The 19,499-nt window shown below is 29.5% G+C and overlaps 4 protein-coding genes across 6 annotated transcripts in view; 2 read left to right on the plus strand and 2 right to left on the minus strand.

Moving 5' to 3' along the window:
• The first annotated feature begins 620 nt into the window (after positions 1–620).
• LOC118071719 (probable transcriptional regulatory protein TTE1135) lies at positions 621–2,170 on the plus strand. The gene is made up of 4 exons (XM_035091055.1): positions 621–780; positions 966–1,170; positions 1,399–1,796; positions 1,883–2,170. Exons 2-4 carry the CDS (start codon positions 993–995, stop codon positions 2,117–2,119), a joined length of 813 nt encoding a protein of 270 aa, XP_034946946.1. The 5' UTR covers positions 621–780; positions 966–992; the 3' UTR covers positions 2,120–2,170.
• A 55-nt stretch (positions 2,171–2,225) lies between these two features.
• Positions 2,226–5,533, minus strand: LOC118071929 (uncharacterized). Its single transcript, XM_035091426.1, has 4 exons — positions 5,289–5,533; positions 5,033–5,155; positions 4,748–4,931; positions 2,226–4,666 (listed from the first exon to the last, which is right to left on the minus strand). The coding sequence occupies exons 1-4, from the start codon at positions 5,359–5,361 to the stop codon at positions 2,494–2,496; spliced, it is 2,553 nt and encodes an 850-aa protein (XP_034947317.1). The 5' UTR covers positions 5,362–5,533; the 3' UTR covers positions 2,226–2,493.
• A 555-nt stretch (positions 5,534–6,088) lies between these two features.
• On the plus strand, positions 6,089–8,136 carry SpdS (Spermidine Synthase). Of its 2 annotated transcripts, XM_035091019.1 has the most exons (6): positions 6,089–6,338; positions 6,433–6,544; positions 6,660–6,780; positions 7,087–7,333; positions 7,392–7,621; positions 7,720–8,136. In XM_035091019.1, exons 3-6 carry the CDS (start codon positions 6,736–6,738, stop codon positions 7,864–7,866), a joined length of 669 nt encoding a protein of 222 aa, XP_034946910.1. In that variant the 5' UTR covers positions 6,089–6,338; positions 6,433–6,544; positions 6,660–6,735; the 3' UTR covers positions 7,867–8,136. The 2 variants fall into 2 exon arrangements, with proteins under 2 accessions (XP_034946910.1, XP_034946909.1); XM_035091018.1 differs by having other exon boundaries at positions 6,089–6,544.
• Positions 8,137–8,410: 274 nt separating this feature from the next.
• rhea (Talin_middle and talin-RS domain-containing protein rhea) overlaps positions 8,411–19,499 on the minus strand; it is a 29,859-nt gene continuing 18,770 nt past the window's right edge. The window contains exons 8-12 of one of the 2 annotated variants that reach the window (XM_035091731.1): positions 18,746–19,204; positions 15,617–18,442; positions 13,281–13,919; positions 12,381–13,012; positions 8,411–12,308 (exon numbers count right to left, since the gene is read on the minus strand). In XM_035091731.1, coding sequence (XP_034947622.1) covers positions 11,303–12,308; positions 12,381–13,012; positions 13,281–13,919; positions 15,617–18,442; positions 18,746–19,204 — 5,562 coding nt within the window. In that variant the 3' untranslated portion in view covers positions 8,411–11,302. Of the gene's footprint in view, positions 12,309–12,380; positions 13,013–13,280; positions 13,920–13,989; positions 14,736–15,616; positions 18,443–18,745; positions 19,205–19,499 lie in introns of those variants that run through there. The other variant, XM_035091732.1, reaches the window with a different exon arrangement.

Genomic DNA, 19,499 nt, shown 5'->3' on the forward strand with positions numbered 1-19,499 from the left:
AGAATGTTCATATTCACAGAATAGTCGTAATTCGAATAAATATGAATAATTATAAAAAAAGTGGCAAAAAATTAATAACTTTAATACAAGAAACTCATTATTAATGTTCAATTTAACTTAGAAATAAAAGAATAACTTTCTTTCGGCAATAACTTTTTTTTAAAAATAAACATTTTATGAAAAGTGTCCATGAATTAAGGAGTATACAGCTCCTATTCCCCCAGTAAAAACTTAAATTAATAAACGTTTTAAAATAAAAAATATTATTATAATTATTTGTTTTTCATCGATCGTTCAATATTTTTTTTATCATCAGTAAATTATTAGCGAAATATTTATAAGTAATATTATATGTTCATTACACTTCACTATTAGTCATGTAAAAACATTAATTGCTCTAAAAAATACTATCTTGGCCACTCTATGAATTTCATATTTTTTATATAAAAAATGGTATCTTTCTTGTTACGAGCAATTAGTGTGAGCATTTATACATTATTGAATTCATTTGTAAAAAAAAAAAAAAGATTATACACGATTATTTATAGATAATAAATTCAAATGGAGCAACATGCATCTTCCAACCAACATGAAACCTAAAAGTCGACGGAAGATAAAAGAGAAAACGCTTTGACGTATCTTCAACAATTGCTTCCATAGAACTGACTAACCAATAATTTCAACCCTAGCCTTTTTTAAACAATTGTCCCTAATTATAACAAAAATATTGTAAAAAGGAAAGTGGTAGTAAAGTTCGAAAAAATTAAATGTTTTTTTTTGGTAAGTAAAAACTATGTTATCAATAAGTATGAACTGCAATCATTAATACTGATTGTAATTAATAAATAAAAATGTTTTAAAAAAGTAATGTAATTTTGAAAAAAATTGTACTTTTAGTACTGTAAAAATAAAATATTTGTTAATTACTATAAAAAAATTTATTTAACATTAGTTTTTATTTTTAGGTTAAATTAACCTAGCGTGTTTCAAAGATGTATAAGTTGACGAGATTTTCTGTCAAAAAAATCACAAAAGAACTCATTACTCAAGATAAAAAATTTAAAGGACATAGTAAATGGCAAAACATAAGGCATATAAAAGCAGAAAAAGATGCTGAAAAAGCTGCAATGATCATAAACTTGTGTCGTCGAATAAAAGTTGCAATTGCCGGTTGAGTATACAAACAATTTATATTAATAAATAAAAAATCTAATGTCAGTCACATTTTTTTAAAAAAACGAACTGAGTAAAAATTTATTCTAACGACTATTGAATGAATTATTTCATTAATGTTTAATCATGTTTTGCTCAGCATAGATTTAAAAAAAAATTACTGCTTGATGATTATAATCATAGGCTAATGTGGTGTTAAATTTTTGTTTTAATTTGATCATTCAGAGGGTGGAAGCCTTAAACCAAGTGATAATCCTCGATTGCAAGCAGTACTTAAAGAAGCAAGAAGAAAGAATATGCCAGCAGCTACAATTGATAAATTTTTGAACAGAATAGAAAATAGTAAGGTAAAAACAGAGATAATTGATTGTCGAGGTCCAGGAAAATCAGTATTTCTGATTAAAATATTAACTGAGAATCCTAAAGGTGTACGAATGGAGTTTAATACAATATTCAGAAAGGCCGGTTGTATTAATGGCGATGGAAAATTAGTATCTATGTTCAATCATTATGGCTATATTATCACTGAGATGAAAGATAATTTAGATGTTGCAATAGAAGATGCTATTGCTGTTGGAGCTGATGAAGTTGAAATAATCGAAGATAAGGGAAAATATTATGAAGTAAGATATGATAGATATATATTTTTCAATAGTTAATAGCAATTTCATTACCTATAATATAAAAAAAAATCATCTTTTTGTTTTAGTTCGCCTGTAATCCAATCATGATGCCAAGAATACAAACTCAATTAGAGAAATTGAATTATAAAATAATAACATTCGATGATCTATATGTTCCTCGAGCAACGATAACGCTATCAAAAGAAGAAAATGAAAAAGTAAATCATCTATATACTAAATTAGATATAAGAGATGAAATAGTCAATATTTATCATAATATTGAATATCCTGAAGAAGATGAAAAATCTACTAAATCTAAATAAATTGTCTAGCACTCTTCAAAGTTGTTAATAATTTAACAAATAAACGCTTTTGTAAATATAACTCACTAATATGAATATATTGTTTTTACGTCATAAAAAATTGTATAAATTAGATATAAATTACAAATATTTACATTAAATGTAATTTCATAACTATTTCATTTATGAATATATCATTTTTTTTAATTCAATTCAAAATTTTTGAATCTAGAATAAGTTCTATAAGCTTCATGAGCTTAAAATTGATTAATCATTCGTTGAATTTATTTTTTTCACCTCTTAAGAAAAAATTTCACACGATTACTTTAATTATTCCTTAAACTTAAATAATAAAACTTATTTTAACTAAGTTCAGCACACTAATAATAAATTAATCAATTCATTCCATATCCTTTGATTTCATTGATGCTTGATCCAGGAAAATGGAGTAGAGGACCTTTAGTAAAAAGTGTTCTAAATATTTTCTTTGGTTTTGATTTACTTTCCCACTGACTTTTTGCAATGTTTTCACTTCTTTCATTGTTGTCATCTTTGATATTGATATCATCAACTTTTGCCATCTTTTTAGATTTTTTTTCTATTCCATCTTCGATTTCTTCAAGCACCTCATAAGAATCACAGTTATTTTTATTTTCTTTATTAAAATTTTCTTTAGAAATTGTATTGAAATCATCATCGATTTCCATTTTATCTTCACCTGATTCATCTTTTTCTTTTCTTTTTTTTTTCTTTTTATTCTTTGTTTTGAATTGCTCTTCATTTTTAATATTAGACTCGTCTAAGTGATCTATTTCTTTGTTTTTCTTTTTTTTCTCTTTTTTATTCGAAACGGAATTATTCTCTAATTGATCCTCAACTAGTTCATTACAGCCATCGACATTTTCATCAAGTTTTTCTTTCTCTTTGCTCTTTTTTTTCTTTTTCTTTTTCATTGGTGTTTCTAAATTCATTTCTCCAAATTCATTACTCGTGTTTTCAACTAAACTTTCGCCCAATTGTTCATTTGTGCTTTTATCATTAATTATTGACACTTCTTTAGTACCATTGACTCCTTCCTCTTCCTCTACTACCTCTTCAATAGTTTCCAAATTTGACATTCTTTTTTTTCCTTTATCTCGCTTTTTTCGTTCTTTATTCATTTTTCTCTCATTCTCTTCATTATCTATCATTTCTTCATTAACTATATTTACATCTAATGCATGATTAACAAAACCGTTTACGTCCGCATTTTCGTTTAATGATAAAATTTTTTTCTTCTTTTTGGACTTTTCAATGTCCACTTCAAACTTGTCTAACTTTGCACTTGATTTTTTCTTTTTCTTTGTTGAGTCAGTGTTATATTCAACGACATCATTAAAAGTAACACGTTTCTTACCATTCGTTTCATCAGTAAGGTCTAAAGCATTATTTGCTAGACCGAAAACATCACCTCTAGATACTTCAAAGCTTTTACAAGCATTTCCGGATACCTTCTGTGAACATTCTGCATAGCCATCATCTACATTCAAAGCATCATTGACAAATCCGTCAATACTAAGATCCTTTTTCTTCTTTTTTTTCTTTTTTTTTAGAGGCTCTTGTTCTTCCGCTTGACTATTATTTGATACTCTAGGAATACACTCAATCGGTATAGCTTCAGATCTCAATACTTCCATTTTATTTAACGGAAATGATGAAATTGGTTCAGTTGAATTATTTTCATCTTTGGTATTGATATCTAAACCATCATTAACGAATCCCTCAACAAATAAACTTTGTCTTTTCTTTTTCTTCTTCTTTTTGACAGATGCTAATTCATCTGGTTTCTCTTCATATACCTCATGAGGATTATTTTCAGTTAAAATTACTTCATATTTGGATGATTTTATAGGATCCGTGGAAGACGAAGGGGGTAACGACGTTGGAGAATCCAAATTTGACATATCTAATCCGGGATTTTCAAAAGCTAAAAGTTCCGTTTTTCTTTTTTTCGGAGTTTCTTCATATTCTTCTTGAATTACATGAGCTTTTTTTTCTTCCATTGCGGGAGTAGAGCAATAAAATTCACTTTTACGCTTTTTTGGAGTACTTTTTGAACTTTTGATATTTAAAGGAGAATTCGCAAAGACAAACGACGCTGAATTTAATAATCCTTTTGACTTTCCATGCAATTTTCCATTGGATTCATTAGAATTTGAATAACCAAAGCCTACATACCTTTCTGCTTCACTTTCTGAATTATTTGCTGAGTTTTGAGCTTCATTATTTTCATCTATATCATTGTCTATTTCTTTTTCACTTTTTCTTTTACTACCTTGAGATTTAGGCGTAGAAGACATTAACGGAAACTTATTTTTAAAATAATCAGTCATCGTTCCTCCTTTTATTGTTAAAACTCCTGCAGTACTATCAGTAGCACCTACTGAATCAGTATCTGCATTTTTTTCATCATTTTGTTCATTCAATACTTCTTTAGGCTGAACATTTAGGTCTTTTTTACCGAAAATATTAGCTAAATCTTTAGCACTATATTTATTAACGTCTTTCCCACGAGTGAATTTATGGTAACTGAAAATTGATAAGACATTTATTTAAAAAACTGCTCACAATAATTAATAATAAATGTATAGAAAAAAATAATAAACATACTGAACCCGTGCTCGACTAAACTTCGATTTTAGCTCCAACGACTTTCCACTTAAATCGCATTTGTCAATAGATTTTTCAGTAGATTCTGAATCCTCACCATTATGAAGTTTTTTGAGGAATTCATTGAAACCATCTTGGTGTTCAGTCCACAATTTATCATGACTGTCTTTTGAATAACCAATTCCTAATATCAAATAGCACAAAAGCATTATTAGAATTAATTGAAAAAATGCCTAAATTTAAAAATCGATGAAAGAAAATCAGTATAACGATAATAAATGTTACCAGCTTGGTCATCCTTATGTTTAACTCTTATATGTTCAGTCATGCCGTTTTCGTTAGCACCAAGACCTTTGCCAGGTGTCCAACCCATTTTTTCCAACATCTTTTGACCAAATTTGTTGTTATCTATAAATTCAAATGAATTAATCTCTAGATATGATTCTACATCTATACACAAATAAATCTTTTATTTAAAAAAAATATATTCCAGAAAAATAAATATTTTTGATTTTTCAAAAAATTATTTTAAAAAATTTACCATCACTCCAATGTTTTCCCTGTGGATTGAGCGTCCATTTTTGTTTTTTGCGCGGTTCCGCAAGCATTGACATATTTACTCGTTTTTTTATTGAAAAACTTAAAATTCACTATTATGATTTATTACCTTATACACTTATTTATATAGACTACACTTATTTTATCTTAATTATTTATATCATATAATAATTTATGTTATAAAACAATGAAAAATTTCGCGGAAAAACTTAACGACCATGCTTCCGAGAAAATAAATACACAACTGACTGCAGCACTGCTTGTGAGGAATGATAGAACTAGAGACTTCACGCCCCCTATCACGGAATATGTAAAACATAGTTCACGCGCGAAATTCAAATCATTCTGACCAACATAAATATTTTATTTAGTTTATATTATGTTCTTTGATATTTGAACATTTATATTTTCTAGATAATGAAATCATTAATTTATTATTTATAACTACTTTCAAATTCTTTTTGTCGTCAAAAACGTCAATTGAATTCTCCGTTTCCATTAAATTATTCTGTTTTTCATACAGCACGGTTTCGTTTAAAGAACAAATGATAAGTTATTTATGAAAATATTGATAGCATCAAGGTTAAAAGTACCATGCTTTTCTGCAGATAATTGATGAAGCTTAACATGTTTGATAGTGTTTAAGGTCAAAAAATTTGATCCTTGTAGTTGATAACTTTTACCAAATTATAAGAAATTTCATATCTTACAATTATTACATAATGAAAACAATTAGAGACCTGATTATTAGAAAAAACTAGCTAACTGATAAAAAAAGGAAATAATAGTTTCGTTGATCAACTGATAATTTTTTGGCGCGAAGAGGCCTCTGTTATCAATCATTCGAGTTGAATTTGACCATCAATGCACGTGTTACTTATTTTAATAAAAAACGCAAATGGTGGGGAGACTCGAAAACAAGTTTGACTTCAATAATACGATACGATTAGATCAACAGCCGGTTTAATATATTTATCACTCAAACAATTATAATGCTGAAGTTTGAGTTTTTACCTACATAGTTTGTAAAACAGTAAAGCAGAAAGCAATTGCGTTAAATTTTTAACATTTTTATAAAAGATATTGATTTTAACATTTATCATCAGACATGGATTTATTTAAAAAAGGTTGGTTCACGGAGCATCATGATCTCTGGCCAGGAATTGCAGTTTCTTTGGAAGTAAAGCAAGTTTTATATGAAGAAAAATCTCAGTATCAAGACATTTTGATACTTGATACGTAAGTTATATTTTATTCTATTCTTATAAATCAATAAATAATCGATGAAAATATATTTAACAATAAATTAGTTCAATAATTGATAAATAATTTTTTAAATTTAATTTTTGCTTAGGAAATCACATGGAAGAGTTCTAGTTCTTGACGGAATTATTCAATGCACAGAAGATGATGAATTTTCATATCAAGAAATGATTTCTTTCTTGCCTCTTTGTAGCCATCCCAACCCAAAAAATGTAAAAATTTATTTTTTTTAAACTTACAACTACATGATGATTTAATTACTAGTATATTGATATAAAAAAATAGCTTTTGAACTGATATTATTTGTCAAATTGATTCAAATATAAAGTTAAAATAAATTTTGAATCATAGCTTAAAATATTGACATATAGCAACTCCATTAACACTTGTAGCAAAGCAATGAAAATTAATTCATAAAAAAAAACTCTTATCATACTAAAGGTTTATAATAAATCTATTTATTATACTATTATACTGATAGCAAAACTTTACAACTTTGTTTTATCATTTTTTTTTAGGTCTTAATTGTTGGTGGAGGTGATGGAGGAGTTGCCAGAGAAGTAGTAAAACATCCTAAAGTTGAGAGAATTACACAAGTTGAAATTGATGCTTCTGTTCTTGCTGCTTCTAAACGCTTCTTACCCTTTATGGCCTCTGGATTAGACCATCCTAAAGTTAATGTTCATGTTGGAGATGGCTTCGAATTTTTGAAACAACATAGAGAGGAATTTGATGTTATTATCACTGATAGCAGTGACCCAGTTGGTAAGTTCTTTAAGATACTACTTGAGACGTCAGATTACTGGTGAGAAATTTCTTATAGGTCCAGCTACGTGCCTTTTCCAGAAATCATATTTCGCTTTGATGAAATCATCTTTGAAGCCTGGAGGAATAGTTTGCAGCCAAGCTGGAACAATTTGGAGTAAAGATAAACAAGTAGCGAGGACTTTGTCACACTCTCAAACTGTCTTTCCTGTTACTGCTTATGGAGTTGCATCTGTTCCTACTTATCCTACAGGACAAATAGGATTCATTCTAGGAAGTCTTAACTCTGTATGTAAATGAAACTTTTGATGTATCATTAAATTTTTTCTAATTTTCATTAAGTTTATGAACAAATGAACTTTTTCTAATTGATATTAATGATTTAGGAAACCAACTTTGAAAATCCAATTAAAGTGTTCAGTGAAGAAGAACTAGATCAAATGGGATTACGATACTACAGTGATAAAATGCATAAAGCAGCATTCGTTCTTCCACGATTCATTCAGAAGGAATTAAATAAATCGATTAACTAGTACTAAAGTTGACTCGTTCACAATTAAAGGAAAATACTAAACTAATTTGGTTAAGATATGGTGGTTTCCATATGACATTCAATTAATTCAAGTTGATACTTTCCATTTTATGTACAAATCGTACTTAATATTAGAGGAGAAAGTAGGATATGGGTCACTTTTTGTCTTTACTCAATCACATTGTACTGTGTTAAATTATCACCTATCTGTTAAATCTATGACTTGATATAATATATCGTTAGGAAAATATATATTAAATTATATAATATATATAATTATAAATCCAATTATTTTTTGTTAAAAATTATCTTTATTTTATTTTACTTTTTTACATTTTTAAATTCATGTTGCATAATTTTTTAACCAACTATAAAATCAGTTTATATTTTATTGGTGACTAATAATGTATAATATTTTCCATTGATCCACGAAATATATATTTTTATAGATGTAATATATAATATACAATATTTATATTATATGATTGAGACTTAATTTCTCATATGACATAATTTAAATTTATCGAATTTAGAAAAAATTTTCGAGATATAATTAGAACTAAAATATGAAATAATTTTCTATAAAATTGTAATTTTGAAAAATAACATACTTTATCAATTCGAAAGTAATTGAATAGAAAATGTATTTGGCAATTGTTACAGAGATAATGTTAAAAATATTTCTATAATTATTTTTTATTGCAAAAAATAAAATAATAAAATATACAAGGTGCGCAAGAATCTATCTAGCAATAATAATTCTATAACATATATCTATCAATAACTGTTAAGATTCACAGTTTATTAGTTCATTACATCCTTAATTAAATTTTTATAAATCTTTGTAAACATAATATATTTTATCATTATATGTTTTTTTCTTCTACTTTAGTGCAATCTTCAACACTCTGAAATGATTGATAATATAATCAAAAAATTACTGTATTATTTTAAGAATACCTATCAATTGTCGATCTCAAATTTTTTATTCGACACCATGGCACGCATTCACACTATTGTAAAAGACCAAATAATTATTAGAACAATAATATTAGACCTAGTTCATTTATTGTTGATATAAATTTGTCGGCAGTTTAAAAGCATGAATCAATTCCTGTAGACTTTCTTCAATTTGGCATTACATTTTTTTATTTGAACATCAAAACATATCATTTTCAAGAAACATTTTTTTTTCATAGTTCTTTATGAGGATTTATGTGACAAAAATAAATGATATGAATATATATAAAAGTTTTTATATGTAGATTTATATTATATGTTAAATACTAAACCGAATGAAGTGACTGACTTTTAAAAAATTACTTCTTTTATCATTTCTTAATTACCAAATAAGTAAATCGAAATATTTGGCATAACTTTTTTTTCATTCAATTACAAATCACAATTATCATCAATTGTTGCCGAATGATTTATAGATAAAAAATTGCACATAAGTTTTATTTTATAATAAAAGTAACAATAAGACTTTCAAAGATTAAAATTACTTTATCGAATGAAAGAAGTATTTGCTTAGTCAATTTGAAGCCATTGTGTCATTACTATTGTCAGCTAATTTATTTTTTTTTTTCTGAATACGTATACCACTAAAATCAATAATCATCATAAAAGTAATATTAAAAAAAATAAAATAATTACGATAAAAATGAGATTCTATTCGAGACATAGCAACGATTACATTGGAAGACATGTTAGTTTGAAAGAAAATAAATGTTTAAAATAATTATAATCATTAAGAACAAAATAGGGATGGGTTAATTGAATAAACAGAGTATAATGGAAAGTAATATTAAATCACATAGCAATGAATGCTGTTGTTTGTGATTCCTGAAAATTAATAAAATTAAATGATATGTTGCTTCTCTTGTTGATCATATCGTGTTGTCAACGAACTTGAACTTAACTTATATAATTTATAATTTATTCATAATTATTGGTGCTAAATTGAAGGAAAAATAGAAAAAAAACATCATTAATATTAATCAAGGTAAAGATTGTAGTAAAACAATATGTATATTGTAAAAAATTAAATGAACTTAAGAAAAAATTACTATTTTTAATAGTCATCTGTCTGAATAAAAGTTTTGTTTCAAATATTTGAATATTAATTCATGATGATTGATTAATACGTATTAATAATCACGATTTATTGTTTGATTTTTAAGTATACGTTTTTCGAAAAATTAGATTTTTTGTATTTTATAGTTTAAAAATTTATCTTGTGTATAAATATATAAATATTATTGTCTTTGTTTTCAAACCATCCATAACATATTTCGTAATATAATCATTAATTAATTCATTAATAAAGAATTATTAGAGATCAGTTAAATTTTCTAAAATATTTTTTTTTTTGTAAAATATAAATAAAAATTATTTTGTTAGTCTTGTGCATTTATATCATCATGACGAGATTGGATAATCAATCCAATTAGTTAAAAAAAAATTTGCAAGCTCATTTACATTTTTTCTTTTCGACAGAATATTTTTATAATATTAGTGTACAATAAATATATACTTTACTAACTACAAGTATGTTTTATGATTAGTTAATTAATAAATAAACGTTTCAATTGATTTAATGAAAACAGAATTATTTGAAAATTTTTTAACCCAAAAAAAATGGACTATTCATTGAAAAATATACAAAAATTTATTAATTTGGTAAAACTGCGTTCGCTGATTTGTTTATTGCGCATGTGTACTAAAAATCCCGCTAAAACGAACAATTAGACGCCATGACGCCGATTGCATGTTTGAATGATGTTTGAATTTGCACTCTTAAAAAATCTCATCAATCTGCAGTTTTAATTATATTTATAATTATTTTCGACAGTTATATTTAAATCTCTCAAAATTGAATATTAATATTATTTATCATCACTTGCTATTTTTGAATAAATATAATATAAGTATATGTGAACAGGAGTTCACTACAAGGCATTCTGTTCTAAAGGCTAAATCGAAAGCACTTTTGTTATTGTTTTTTTTTCTAAGGACACTTGACTATAATTCTAAAAGTTTCAACAAATGTTTTAGTGTTATGTTTGTTTTTAATAATCGAAAGACAATTGTTTTTTTTAATTGACTGTGAAGTGTTCAATGTATAAAAAATTGTCAGGATTTTTTTGAAATGTATTTTTCTTTAGTGGTGGACTTCACTATAATATCTGGCCTTTTTGGACTACTTTCTATAACTGTCGGTGAGTCTTGAATGTTTTTAGTAACTAATTTTATTTTTTCTACATACTTTTTTTCTTCAATACCCGGTTAAAGTAATATTTATTACTCCATTTACTTTCAACATTTCATTATACTTTATAAAACAAAATGCATCCTTATTTATTAATATATTTTTAGAACCTGCTTCTTTTTTGTTGAATTGTGCGTTAAAATTTTTCTAATAATCAAATTAATATCTATTTATCTTCAAACCTGAATGATTTTGTGCTGGACTCCTGATGTTTGGACAGTTTCATGGTTACAGTCTTCTTTTCTACGACTCTTTCAGTCATAGATTGTTTTGTGCTCTTCTGTTCGATAGCTCCATTGTTAAATGTACCCTTGAAAGTTGACATATCATTTCCAGATGTGTTGAACTCTTTCTGCTCGGTGCTTTCGTAATTCGAAATAGATGATGTTTGTCCTGGACTTGAAGTAAACATTTTCGTAGTGATCGTTTCTATTTTTCCTCTCGGTAAAACTTTACTTTCAATGTTTTTAAATGTTTGGCTTTGCTGAATACCTGAATTATTGAAATATTTTTGATTATCGCTTGATTTATCGCATTTAAATGTGCTCATGTGTGGAGGATTAAATCTATCGGAAATAGGACTAGAAAAATATTTAGAAGATTCTAGGCCATCATATTGACTTTGATCACTATCAAAACTTTTTTGTTCAAACTTCCGTTCTTCAGTAATAAATTTTTGTTGATTGTCAGGAGTGAACCTTCCCAAACTTTGATCCCTTGGATCAATGAAAACTTTTCTGCTCGGAGATTTTGGAGATTTGCCAGTAGCAATTAAAGATGGTGGCGGAGGAAAAGGGCCTTCAATTGGTCCCTCATAAAATCTTGAGCCTTGTTTTGTTTCTGGATAGTCAGGACATTCTGCATTGATTTTCCTTTCAATGGAGCTATAATGAGTTGATGGTTGTTCTGGACTATAAGGACCATCTGGAGAATATCTTTCATATTTTCCTGAATTTCCCACAGAGCCATAAAGACCTTCTGATGATGTTTTAAATGATGAGTCCTTCATTTTTCGCTCTAAAGTATTTTGAGTTGAATTAACCTTTTCAGGACTGACTAAATTTTGACGATCATTAATGATAGGGCTGACTTGTTGTCCAAGTTGATGATGATCTACATTATTAGTGAAATTATGTTTTAGAGATTTAGCATCTTGACTTTTAGATCCATACCTAAAAAAATAGTATTTTTGAGTTTATTTAATTATTTATTTAATATTTATTGATTGCAAAATATTATCATACCCGCTTTGATCAGTATCATCAGCATCCGAATAATCAGGTTTGTTCTTATATTTGGCTTGTCTGATCGCTGTCAATCTTCCTCGTGCTTCTTCTAGCTCTTTTTCAATTCTAAGAACCTCAGACCTAGCATTTATTTCTTGAGCAATACCTCCAACCATTCTTTTATTTAAAACTAGAGATCTTTCTTCTTCTTGCTGAATAGCTTGTTGAGCAGCACGTACTAAATTATCTGTTGCTCGTTTTACTGCATTTCCTGCTGCTTGAAGACGTTTAGTGCTTTCACTATCAGGATCTGCTTTAACTTTGCAAGCTACCAACAGTTGAGCAGTACTACTAGCAACTTGTTTAGCACTCGAAATAAGTTTTTCCTCAGAAGAGACACCTTGAACCAAAGCATTTGCTGATTCTACTAAACTGTGAGTTGCTGCTGCTACTAGACGAGCCGCAGATATTAATCCTTCAGACCATTGACCATCGTCAGATGATGTTAGAGGAGTTCTTGCTACTTTTCCAGTAGCTATGAGTTCTCTTTGCGCTGCACTGGCAGCTTTGATAAGCGCTGATGTTGCTGCAGCAATAGATTTTGCTGCTTCGAGAATCATTTCGTCAAAGTTCATATCTTCAGAAGTTTCCTGTGAAAAAAAAACAAGCTAATTTTAACTTCGAACTGATTAAAAAAGGACTTGAGAATATTCTCATTTTTGACATTATTTGGTAGAATAAATTTCTATATAAAATTTTTATCGAAGAAATATCTGCTCACCATAATAATATGTTTGATTCCTGGTCGATTATTAATGAAAACAACCAGAATATCAAACATATCTTAGGGTAATACAGTAGTATGCTTAAAATCAAGTTGTAATTTAATTTCTCAATCGAAGATAGTTATTTTTTTACCTGAATACTTCGTCTTGGTCTCAAACTGGCTAGTTTTTTAGCAGCAGCATCAATACTAGCAGCTGCTCCAAGTAATTCATTTTCAGCTATGACAGTCGGATCATCTGGATCAACCCAATCTGTTCCCTTCAATAATTCAGCAACAGCAACTAATTCTGTTACACTCTGAGCTATTTTCCTTGAAATGATAGGTAATGCATGTTTAGCATCACCAGCTCTTGATGCAATTTGTAAAATAACTTGGAGTAATTCACGATAGTTTAATGCAACATCATGACCAGCTTGAATAGTGCGTTCTCTTAATTCAGCTGTTTCTGTACATTGATAAGCCGCAGATTTACAGATTGCCAACATGTCACTGATTGATTTTCGACCCATGTTTGCTGCTGCTATGATATCATCTTGCTTACAGCTATTTCCAGCTGCCACTGCTTTTGCTGTTGAAATCGTAATGCTTTTTGTACATCTTACTAAATCTTCTGGAGTTACATTTTGTCTTTGACCATCTGGTGTGTTTAGTGCTCGAATTTCTTGACCAATTGCTTCAATCGTTGACTCAAGAGCTCTTGTACCTCGTGTATGTTCATCTTCCACTGCTTTGACTGTCTTGAGTAATGATGTCACATTTGTTACCATTACCTATTGATAAAAAATATCAAATATTAATTTTCATTGATTTAATAAAAATATTTTTGATTATTAATTTATAAATGCTGTTAGTTCTCCTCAATTAAACCCTGAAAAAAGCAGGGATTAATATGTTTGTGAGTCTGTCAATTGACACCGACATTAAAGCTGAATTTTAGTTTGGTCAACGTCGCAGGATGGGAATTTTTCCTCAGGGCTCCCGGGATATTGTTAGTCACCGCCCTAGCAATACTTCTTGTTAACAAAACACAACAATCTGACATTGATTGTACATACCTAACACCTTTTTTTTTTCTTTAATTTTACGAGTTGTTCACAAATTGTAATTTTTGCCTTTCTAATTTCAGTTATCTATGATACGAATAAATGGATAATGAATGAATATTACTTAAGGTTGCGTAAAGTTGTCGATTTTTTTCTGATGTTATAAATTTTTATTGACGCTACAAATTTGATAGATATATTTAGATATCAAAAGGAACTTCATTTGGTTATAAAATTATAAAAAAAAATTTGCCTCAATATAATTATCAATAATATATAGTGAGGAACAAATTTATATGAAAAGTACTTTAAAAAAAGTATAAAATAGGATAAAAATGAATAGAAAAGAAGGGATTCTTTCACAAAGGACTACATAAGTGGCAGAAGATCGAAAGGTTGTTCGTAGGCAGATTGTGTGTTGTCTGAGGATGACAGAAGTCGCATAAGTTCCTCTTCTTGGTCAGAGACTATCCAATCAGACTCGGAGCCTCCAGTGTCACCCGCCAATGGAAAAATCTGCTGCTGCAGCTGTCGTTCAATTACCTAATTGCAGCGTTCAAAAATCCGTCGTTTCAAAAATCAAAGTCCACCGAATTCTTTACATTTGAATATTCTTTTATATAAATAAGAAAATTTAATATAGAGATAAAATAAATAGAAGCAAATTATACAAGATGGCTATACGTGAAATAATAAGAGACAGCTCATTCTAAAAATTATTTACATAATAAGGAGTAAACTAAAAACGTCTAAAAAATTATAAATAAATATAATATTAACTTGCGACACACAATAGTAGAAAACTTTTAATCGATTAAAATTAATTTTGTGATGGACTTTAATTTTTAAAACCGACGAATTTTTGTTTTTCCTCTTTTTGTCCCGTTTGGCCTAATTGTTGTTATTTTTAATTTTTGATTCATTTTCAACAAGCTCAATTGTTTCAATAATCTTCATTTTGGAAGATTATAATAAATTATTTTTTGTCTGATTTGTGTGTAGTTTTTTTTTGTAAATCTGTTAGCAATCTAGTGAATTAAAGTCCACCCACAAAAGATGAAAGATAATGTTAATTAATGAGATAAAAATGATTATTATGAAAGAATAAATTTACTACGTGATGGTTCAATATGATAAATGTTTTATACTGTTATAATAAAAAATGCTGCTTTTGTTGCAGATAATTATTAATAATATTATCACCATTAAAATAATTAGATTTTAAAAATTTGATTTGAGAATCTGATAACGATAGTTGAATAATGAAGAAATATAAAAAATTAGTTGATTGATTTTAAATTAGTAGTTAATAAAATACTTTACCTTCAATAAAGCCAAAAAATGATTAATAAAGCCATTATTCCGAATAATGTGTCAGTTAAAAGTAAATTTTATAAAAAAATAAAATTCAAAGATAAACTCACCTTAGCAGAATCTTTGAGATGAGCCATACTAGGATCGTTGATTGGTTTTCCACTTGCTGCTTTTGTAGCATGAATTAAATCACCAAGGGCTGAAGCAACATCTCTAACTGCATTGATTAACATCACTTGTGCCTCGAAATTTTGACTTCCAAGACTTGCAGCACCATATTTTACCACTTCTGCTAGTTGTACAATGGTAGAAACTGCATTTTGAGCAGCAACAGCTAGTTGTTCTTGAGAAGAAGCTGCTCCAGCTACTAGAGTTTTAGTATCTTCAACTAAAGCTTTAGCAGTTTTTAAAATATTTTCTCGATGATCAGCAAAAGTATCTCCTTCATTCTCAGCATGAAGAGTACCAGCTGTAGCAAACATAATTGTGGTATCGAGGTCTCCAATAATACCGGAAACCGTACTAGCAGCATTAATACACGCTTGAGTACCTCTTGATCCAGCTTGTAAAGCTGCTAAGACCTGAGAAACTCGTTCTGTTACAATTTTACCTTGTTCTGAGACTTCTCGTTGAGCATAAGAATCTTTTGGAGACAACTGACAAATTCCAGCAGCTCGAACAATATCAGCACAAGCTCTGCCTAACTCCTGAACTCCATTTCGGAGTCTTGTTGATACTTCAGCAGTCGAGGCAGCAGCTGAAGCGCCCAAAGTATCTCTGGCAAGCTGAGTATACTTATGTGAAATATCTACAGCCAAAGGGCCTAGCCTTGATGCATCAGTACTGGATTTTGTGGACATCTCTTGAGCGATTCTAGCAATTTCCTTCGCTGCTTCAACCATTCTGGTTTGATAATCAACATACGAATCAACAGAGTCTGATATTCTTGTTTCTTCCAATCTCATCATAGCTCTAGAAATGGTTTCAATTAGACCAGTGACAATTCCATGAGACGTAGAAATGGATTCCAAAGTGCTGTTCAGATCTCTCAATGCATCTTTAGTACACTCTACGCTTTCATCAATTTCAGAGTGAAGTGCAACAGCTTCTGGGTTGCCTGCAGCCTCTTTAGTGATGTAAACTAGTTGAAGTGTTGACTCGGCAACGGTTTTAGTTTGATCCAGAAGTACAGTTTGTTGTTTAGAACTGACCATGTTAGATGCAGCGCCAATAGCTGCTGTAACTAGTGGTTCACAACAGTTAGCAACTGCTTGAACACAAGGTCCAATACTATCAGCTTCATATTTAGCAGATGCTCTCAATGGTTCCAATTTATTTAATAACTCAGCAACACTTTGATCCATCTCTTCAATAAATCCTTCTTGAGAGTTCTCATGTCTTTGCACTAAACTTTGTGAAACTACACTCAAAGTAGCAGAATCTAATTCTTTAATTCTGGCAATTAATTTTTCAATGGCAATATCACATTCATCAGCTCCTGGACTCTTGTCTCTGATCGAAGCAACCAAAGTCTTGATAGAATCACTCACACTCTTACTGTGATGAGCCAATAGTTGCCATGTAGGTTCATCTTTTGGACTTGCTTGAAGACTCTTTGCTGCTTGAACCATAGCACAAGCTCCATCAATAATAGCTTTCTCTGGGCCTGTAATAGTTTCTTGAACATGTGTAACAGTTCTGATGTATTCTGTGCAACCAGCAAAAGCACATAAATTATCAACAGCTTCTAAAAGAGGTTTAGTTGCGTCAGAACATTTTTCTCGGTTCATTTCACAATAATCTTTATCCAAAGCCTTAATTTCTTTGACCAAATTAGCAGTAGAGTTAGCTACATCTTTTGCTGACTTCACATAATGTCGTTTAGAGACAGGATCATTGGTTTTACTTGAAGCATGTCTGCAGGCATTACACAAGGCACTAGTATGTTTTGCAATCATAGTAGCAGCTTCTAAGATTTGCTGTTTAGTACTGTTAGGATTAATTAATTTTTCACATCCAGCATGGATTGACTGAGCTGCTCTGGAAAATAAAGATTTATCAACAATAATTTCTTCAGCTTTTGTAACTTTTCTTCTTAATGAAGGTGTTGTAGCAGCACTGGTAGCAACTCTTAATTCTTCAGCAGCAGATTTTAATTGATCTTGCATTTTAGAATCATGTGGTGATGAAGCACACTGTCTTGCTGCTTCTACCATTTTCGCTGTTGCATCAGCAAGAGTCTTAGCAGCAGCTAAAAGTCTTCTTTGTTGTTCTGTGTCTGTTTGTCTTTCGGCTTCACCCTTAATACTTTGAATCAATTGAGCTGTTGCTTGACCAACAATTCTAGCTTGACGAACCATTTCACCAGCATCTCCACTAGAAGAAAATAGTCTTTCAGTTGCAGTAATGATTGTTTCTACTGCTCCTTCGTGAACAACCTCTTTCGCACGTTCTCCAGATTTCGTAGCAGTTCTAATATGACTTAATAAGTCGTTTAAAGTCCTACTAACTTCTGCAGCTGCTGCACTGAGTTCCTTCAGAAGATTTTCATCACTACAAGTCTCATTACAAACGTCTACTAGATTTTCTACGGCTTTCGTGACTTCTCGAACTGCGTTCATTAATTGGGTTTGACATGCTGGAGATTGAAGAGTTGGAGCGACCACTTTAGCACATGCTACCAATTGAGATGTTGCTAGGGCACACTGAGTTGCGGCTGAAATTACCCGGTTTTGAGTCTGAGAGTCTTCACAAGTTGCTGCGATATTTCGAGCTTTCAAAACTAATGCTGCTGTTGTGTTGGCTACAGCTTTAGCCAGAGCTAAAAGCGTATCCTGAAGTTCACGATTCGAGTCATTTTCTTCACCAATTGTTGTTAGAACTTGGTGAGATGCTTCTCCTACTCGAGATGCTGCATTCAGTAGATTTTGTCGGGGCTAAAAAAAAATTAACGTAATTAATAAAAATTAAATAAATTTCGAATAACTTCCAAATTAATATAAGATTAGCAATAAAGTATTGACAGAAATTCTATTATTTAGCGAATTCAAAAAAAAAGTTAGGAAGCAAAGGCTTCTTACATATTGTCCATATAACGTTGAAGTAATATAGAAAGGCTGTGGACAGGAAAATCTTTTGATATTTTATGATAATAAAAGATAAAAAAAAGAGATATTTAAGTTTGAAAATATTTGAAGAAAGAGTGAGTTAGTAAAGTGAAAATTATTTCCTCTATTTACCTCTTTAGTTTCTGGTTCAGTAGCTTTCAGTAAATCCGAAAAAGCAGTGCAAAGTTTTCGAGCAGCATCCAATAGATGATCTCCAGACTTATCATCGTCCATTAAAGCAGCAATCATTCGTACTCCTTTTGTCATTTCTGGTATATTCGTAGCAATTGTTGAAATAGCTTCGCCTACAGCAGTGTGATCAACTTCTTCAGCTGATCCTGAGGTCAAAGTCACAACTTGAGCCGTAGCAGCATTCATTTCGGCAATCTGAGTACCCACATTTTGTTTGTGAGTCACCATTGTTTGAGCGATCCATTTTAGCGAAGCAGGATCATTGCCAAGCTCTGGTAATTGAGCTTTCGTTGTCAATTCTGTTTCTGCAATGTGGATCACCTCATGTCCAGCTGTGATTGTTGATAACAGAGCTCTTTGAGGTTCAGAGAGAACTGAAGTGACCTTAGTTTGTTGAACCTGTATAATGAATTAATTTTCGTTCAAATATTCACTTTCGAAATAATACCAAAACAATTATGAAATTTTTGTTTTTTTTCCAATTAAATAATTCTTATTCATTTTCTAAAACGATAAATGATCAATACATGAATATTCATTTTACTTGATGTTAACTAATTTTAACATCTAGTAATAATTTTTTATTACCTCTTAGGAATTTTATTTGAATAAATAATAACATATATAATTTGAATGAAAAAAAAATTTTAATCAATTTAAATTAATGATAATTATTCAAACTTTATGAGTATAT

The sequence above is a fragment of the Chelonus insularis genome, unplaced genomic scaffold (genome assembly GCF_013357705.1).
Source record: "Chelonus insularis isolate UGA/USDA-ARS -01 unplaced genomic scaffold, ASM1335770v1 contig_88_pilon, whole genome shotgun sequence".
Classification (NCBI taxonomy): Eukaryota; Metazoa; Arthropoda; class Insecta; order Hymenoptera; family Braconidae; genus Chelonus; species Chelonus insularis.

What these genes read in the sequence shown, in the direction of transcription:
- LOC118071719 (XM_035091055.1), top strand. Translation starts at nt 993, where the DNA reads ATGTATAAGTTGACGAGATTTTCTGTCAAAAAAATCACAAAAGAACTC. An exon ending in AATAAAAGTTGCAATTGCCG is followed by an intron (nt 1,171 to 1,398) that starts GTTGAGTATACA and finishes TTGATCATTCAG; the next exon opens with AGGGTGGAAGCCTTAAACCA. An exon ending in ATAAGGGAAAATATTATGAA is followed by an intron (nt 1,797 to 1,882) that starts GTAAGATATGAT and finishes TTTTTGTTTTAG; the next exon opens with TTCGCCTGTAATCCAATCAT.
- LOC118071929 (XM_035091426.1), bottom strand. Translation starts at nt 5,361, where the DNA reads ATGTCAATGCTTGCGGAACCGCGCAAAAAACAAAAATGGACGCTCAAT. An exon ending in GGGAAAACATTGGAGTGATG is followed by an intron (nt 5,156 to 5,288) that starts GTAAATTTTTTA and finishes TTGAATTTATAG; the next exon opens with ATAACAACAAATTTGGTCAA. An exon ending in ACATAAGGATGACCAAGCTG is followed by an intron (nt 4,932 to 5,032) that starts GTAACATTTATT and finishes ATTTGATATTAG; the next exon opens with GAATTGGTTATTCAAAAGAC.
- SpdS (XM_035091018.1), top strand. Translation starts at nt 6,414, where the DNA reads ATGGATTTATTTAAAAAAGGTTGGTTCACGGAGCATCATGATCTCTGG. An exon ending in TGATAGCAGTGACCCAGTTG is followed by an intron (nt 7,334 to 7,391) that starts GTAAGTTCTTTA and finishes AATTTCTTATAG; the next exon opens with GTCCAGCTACGTGCCTTTTC. An exon ending in TTCTAGGAAGTCTTAACTCT is followed by an intron (nt 7,622 to 7,719) that starts GTATGTAAATGA and finishes TTAATGATTTAG; the next exon opens with GAAACCAACTTTGAAAATCC.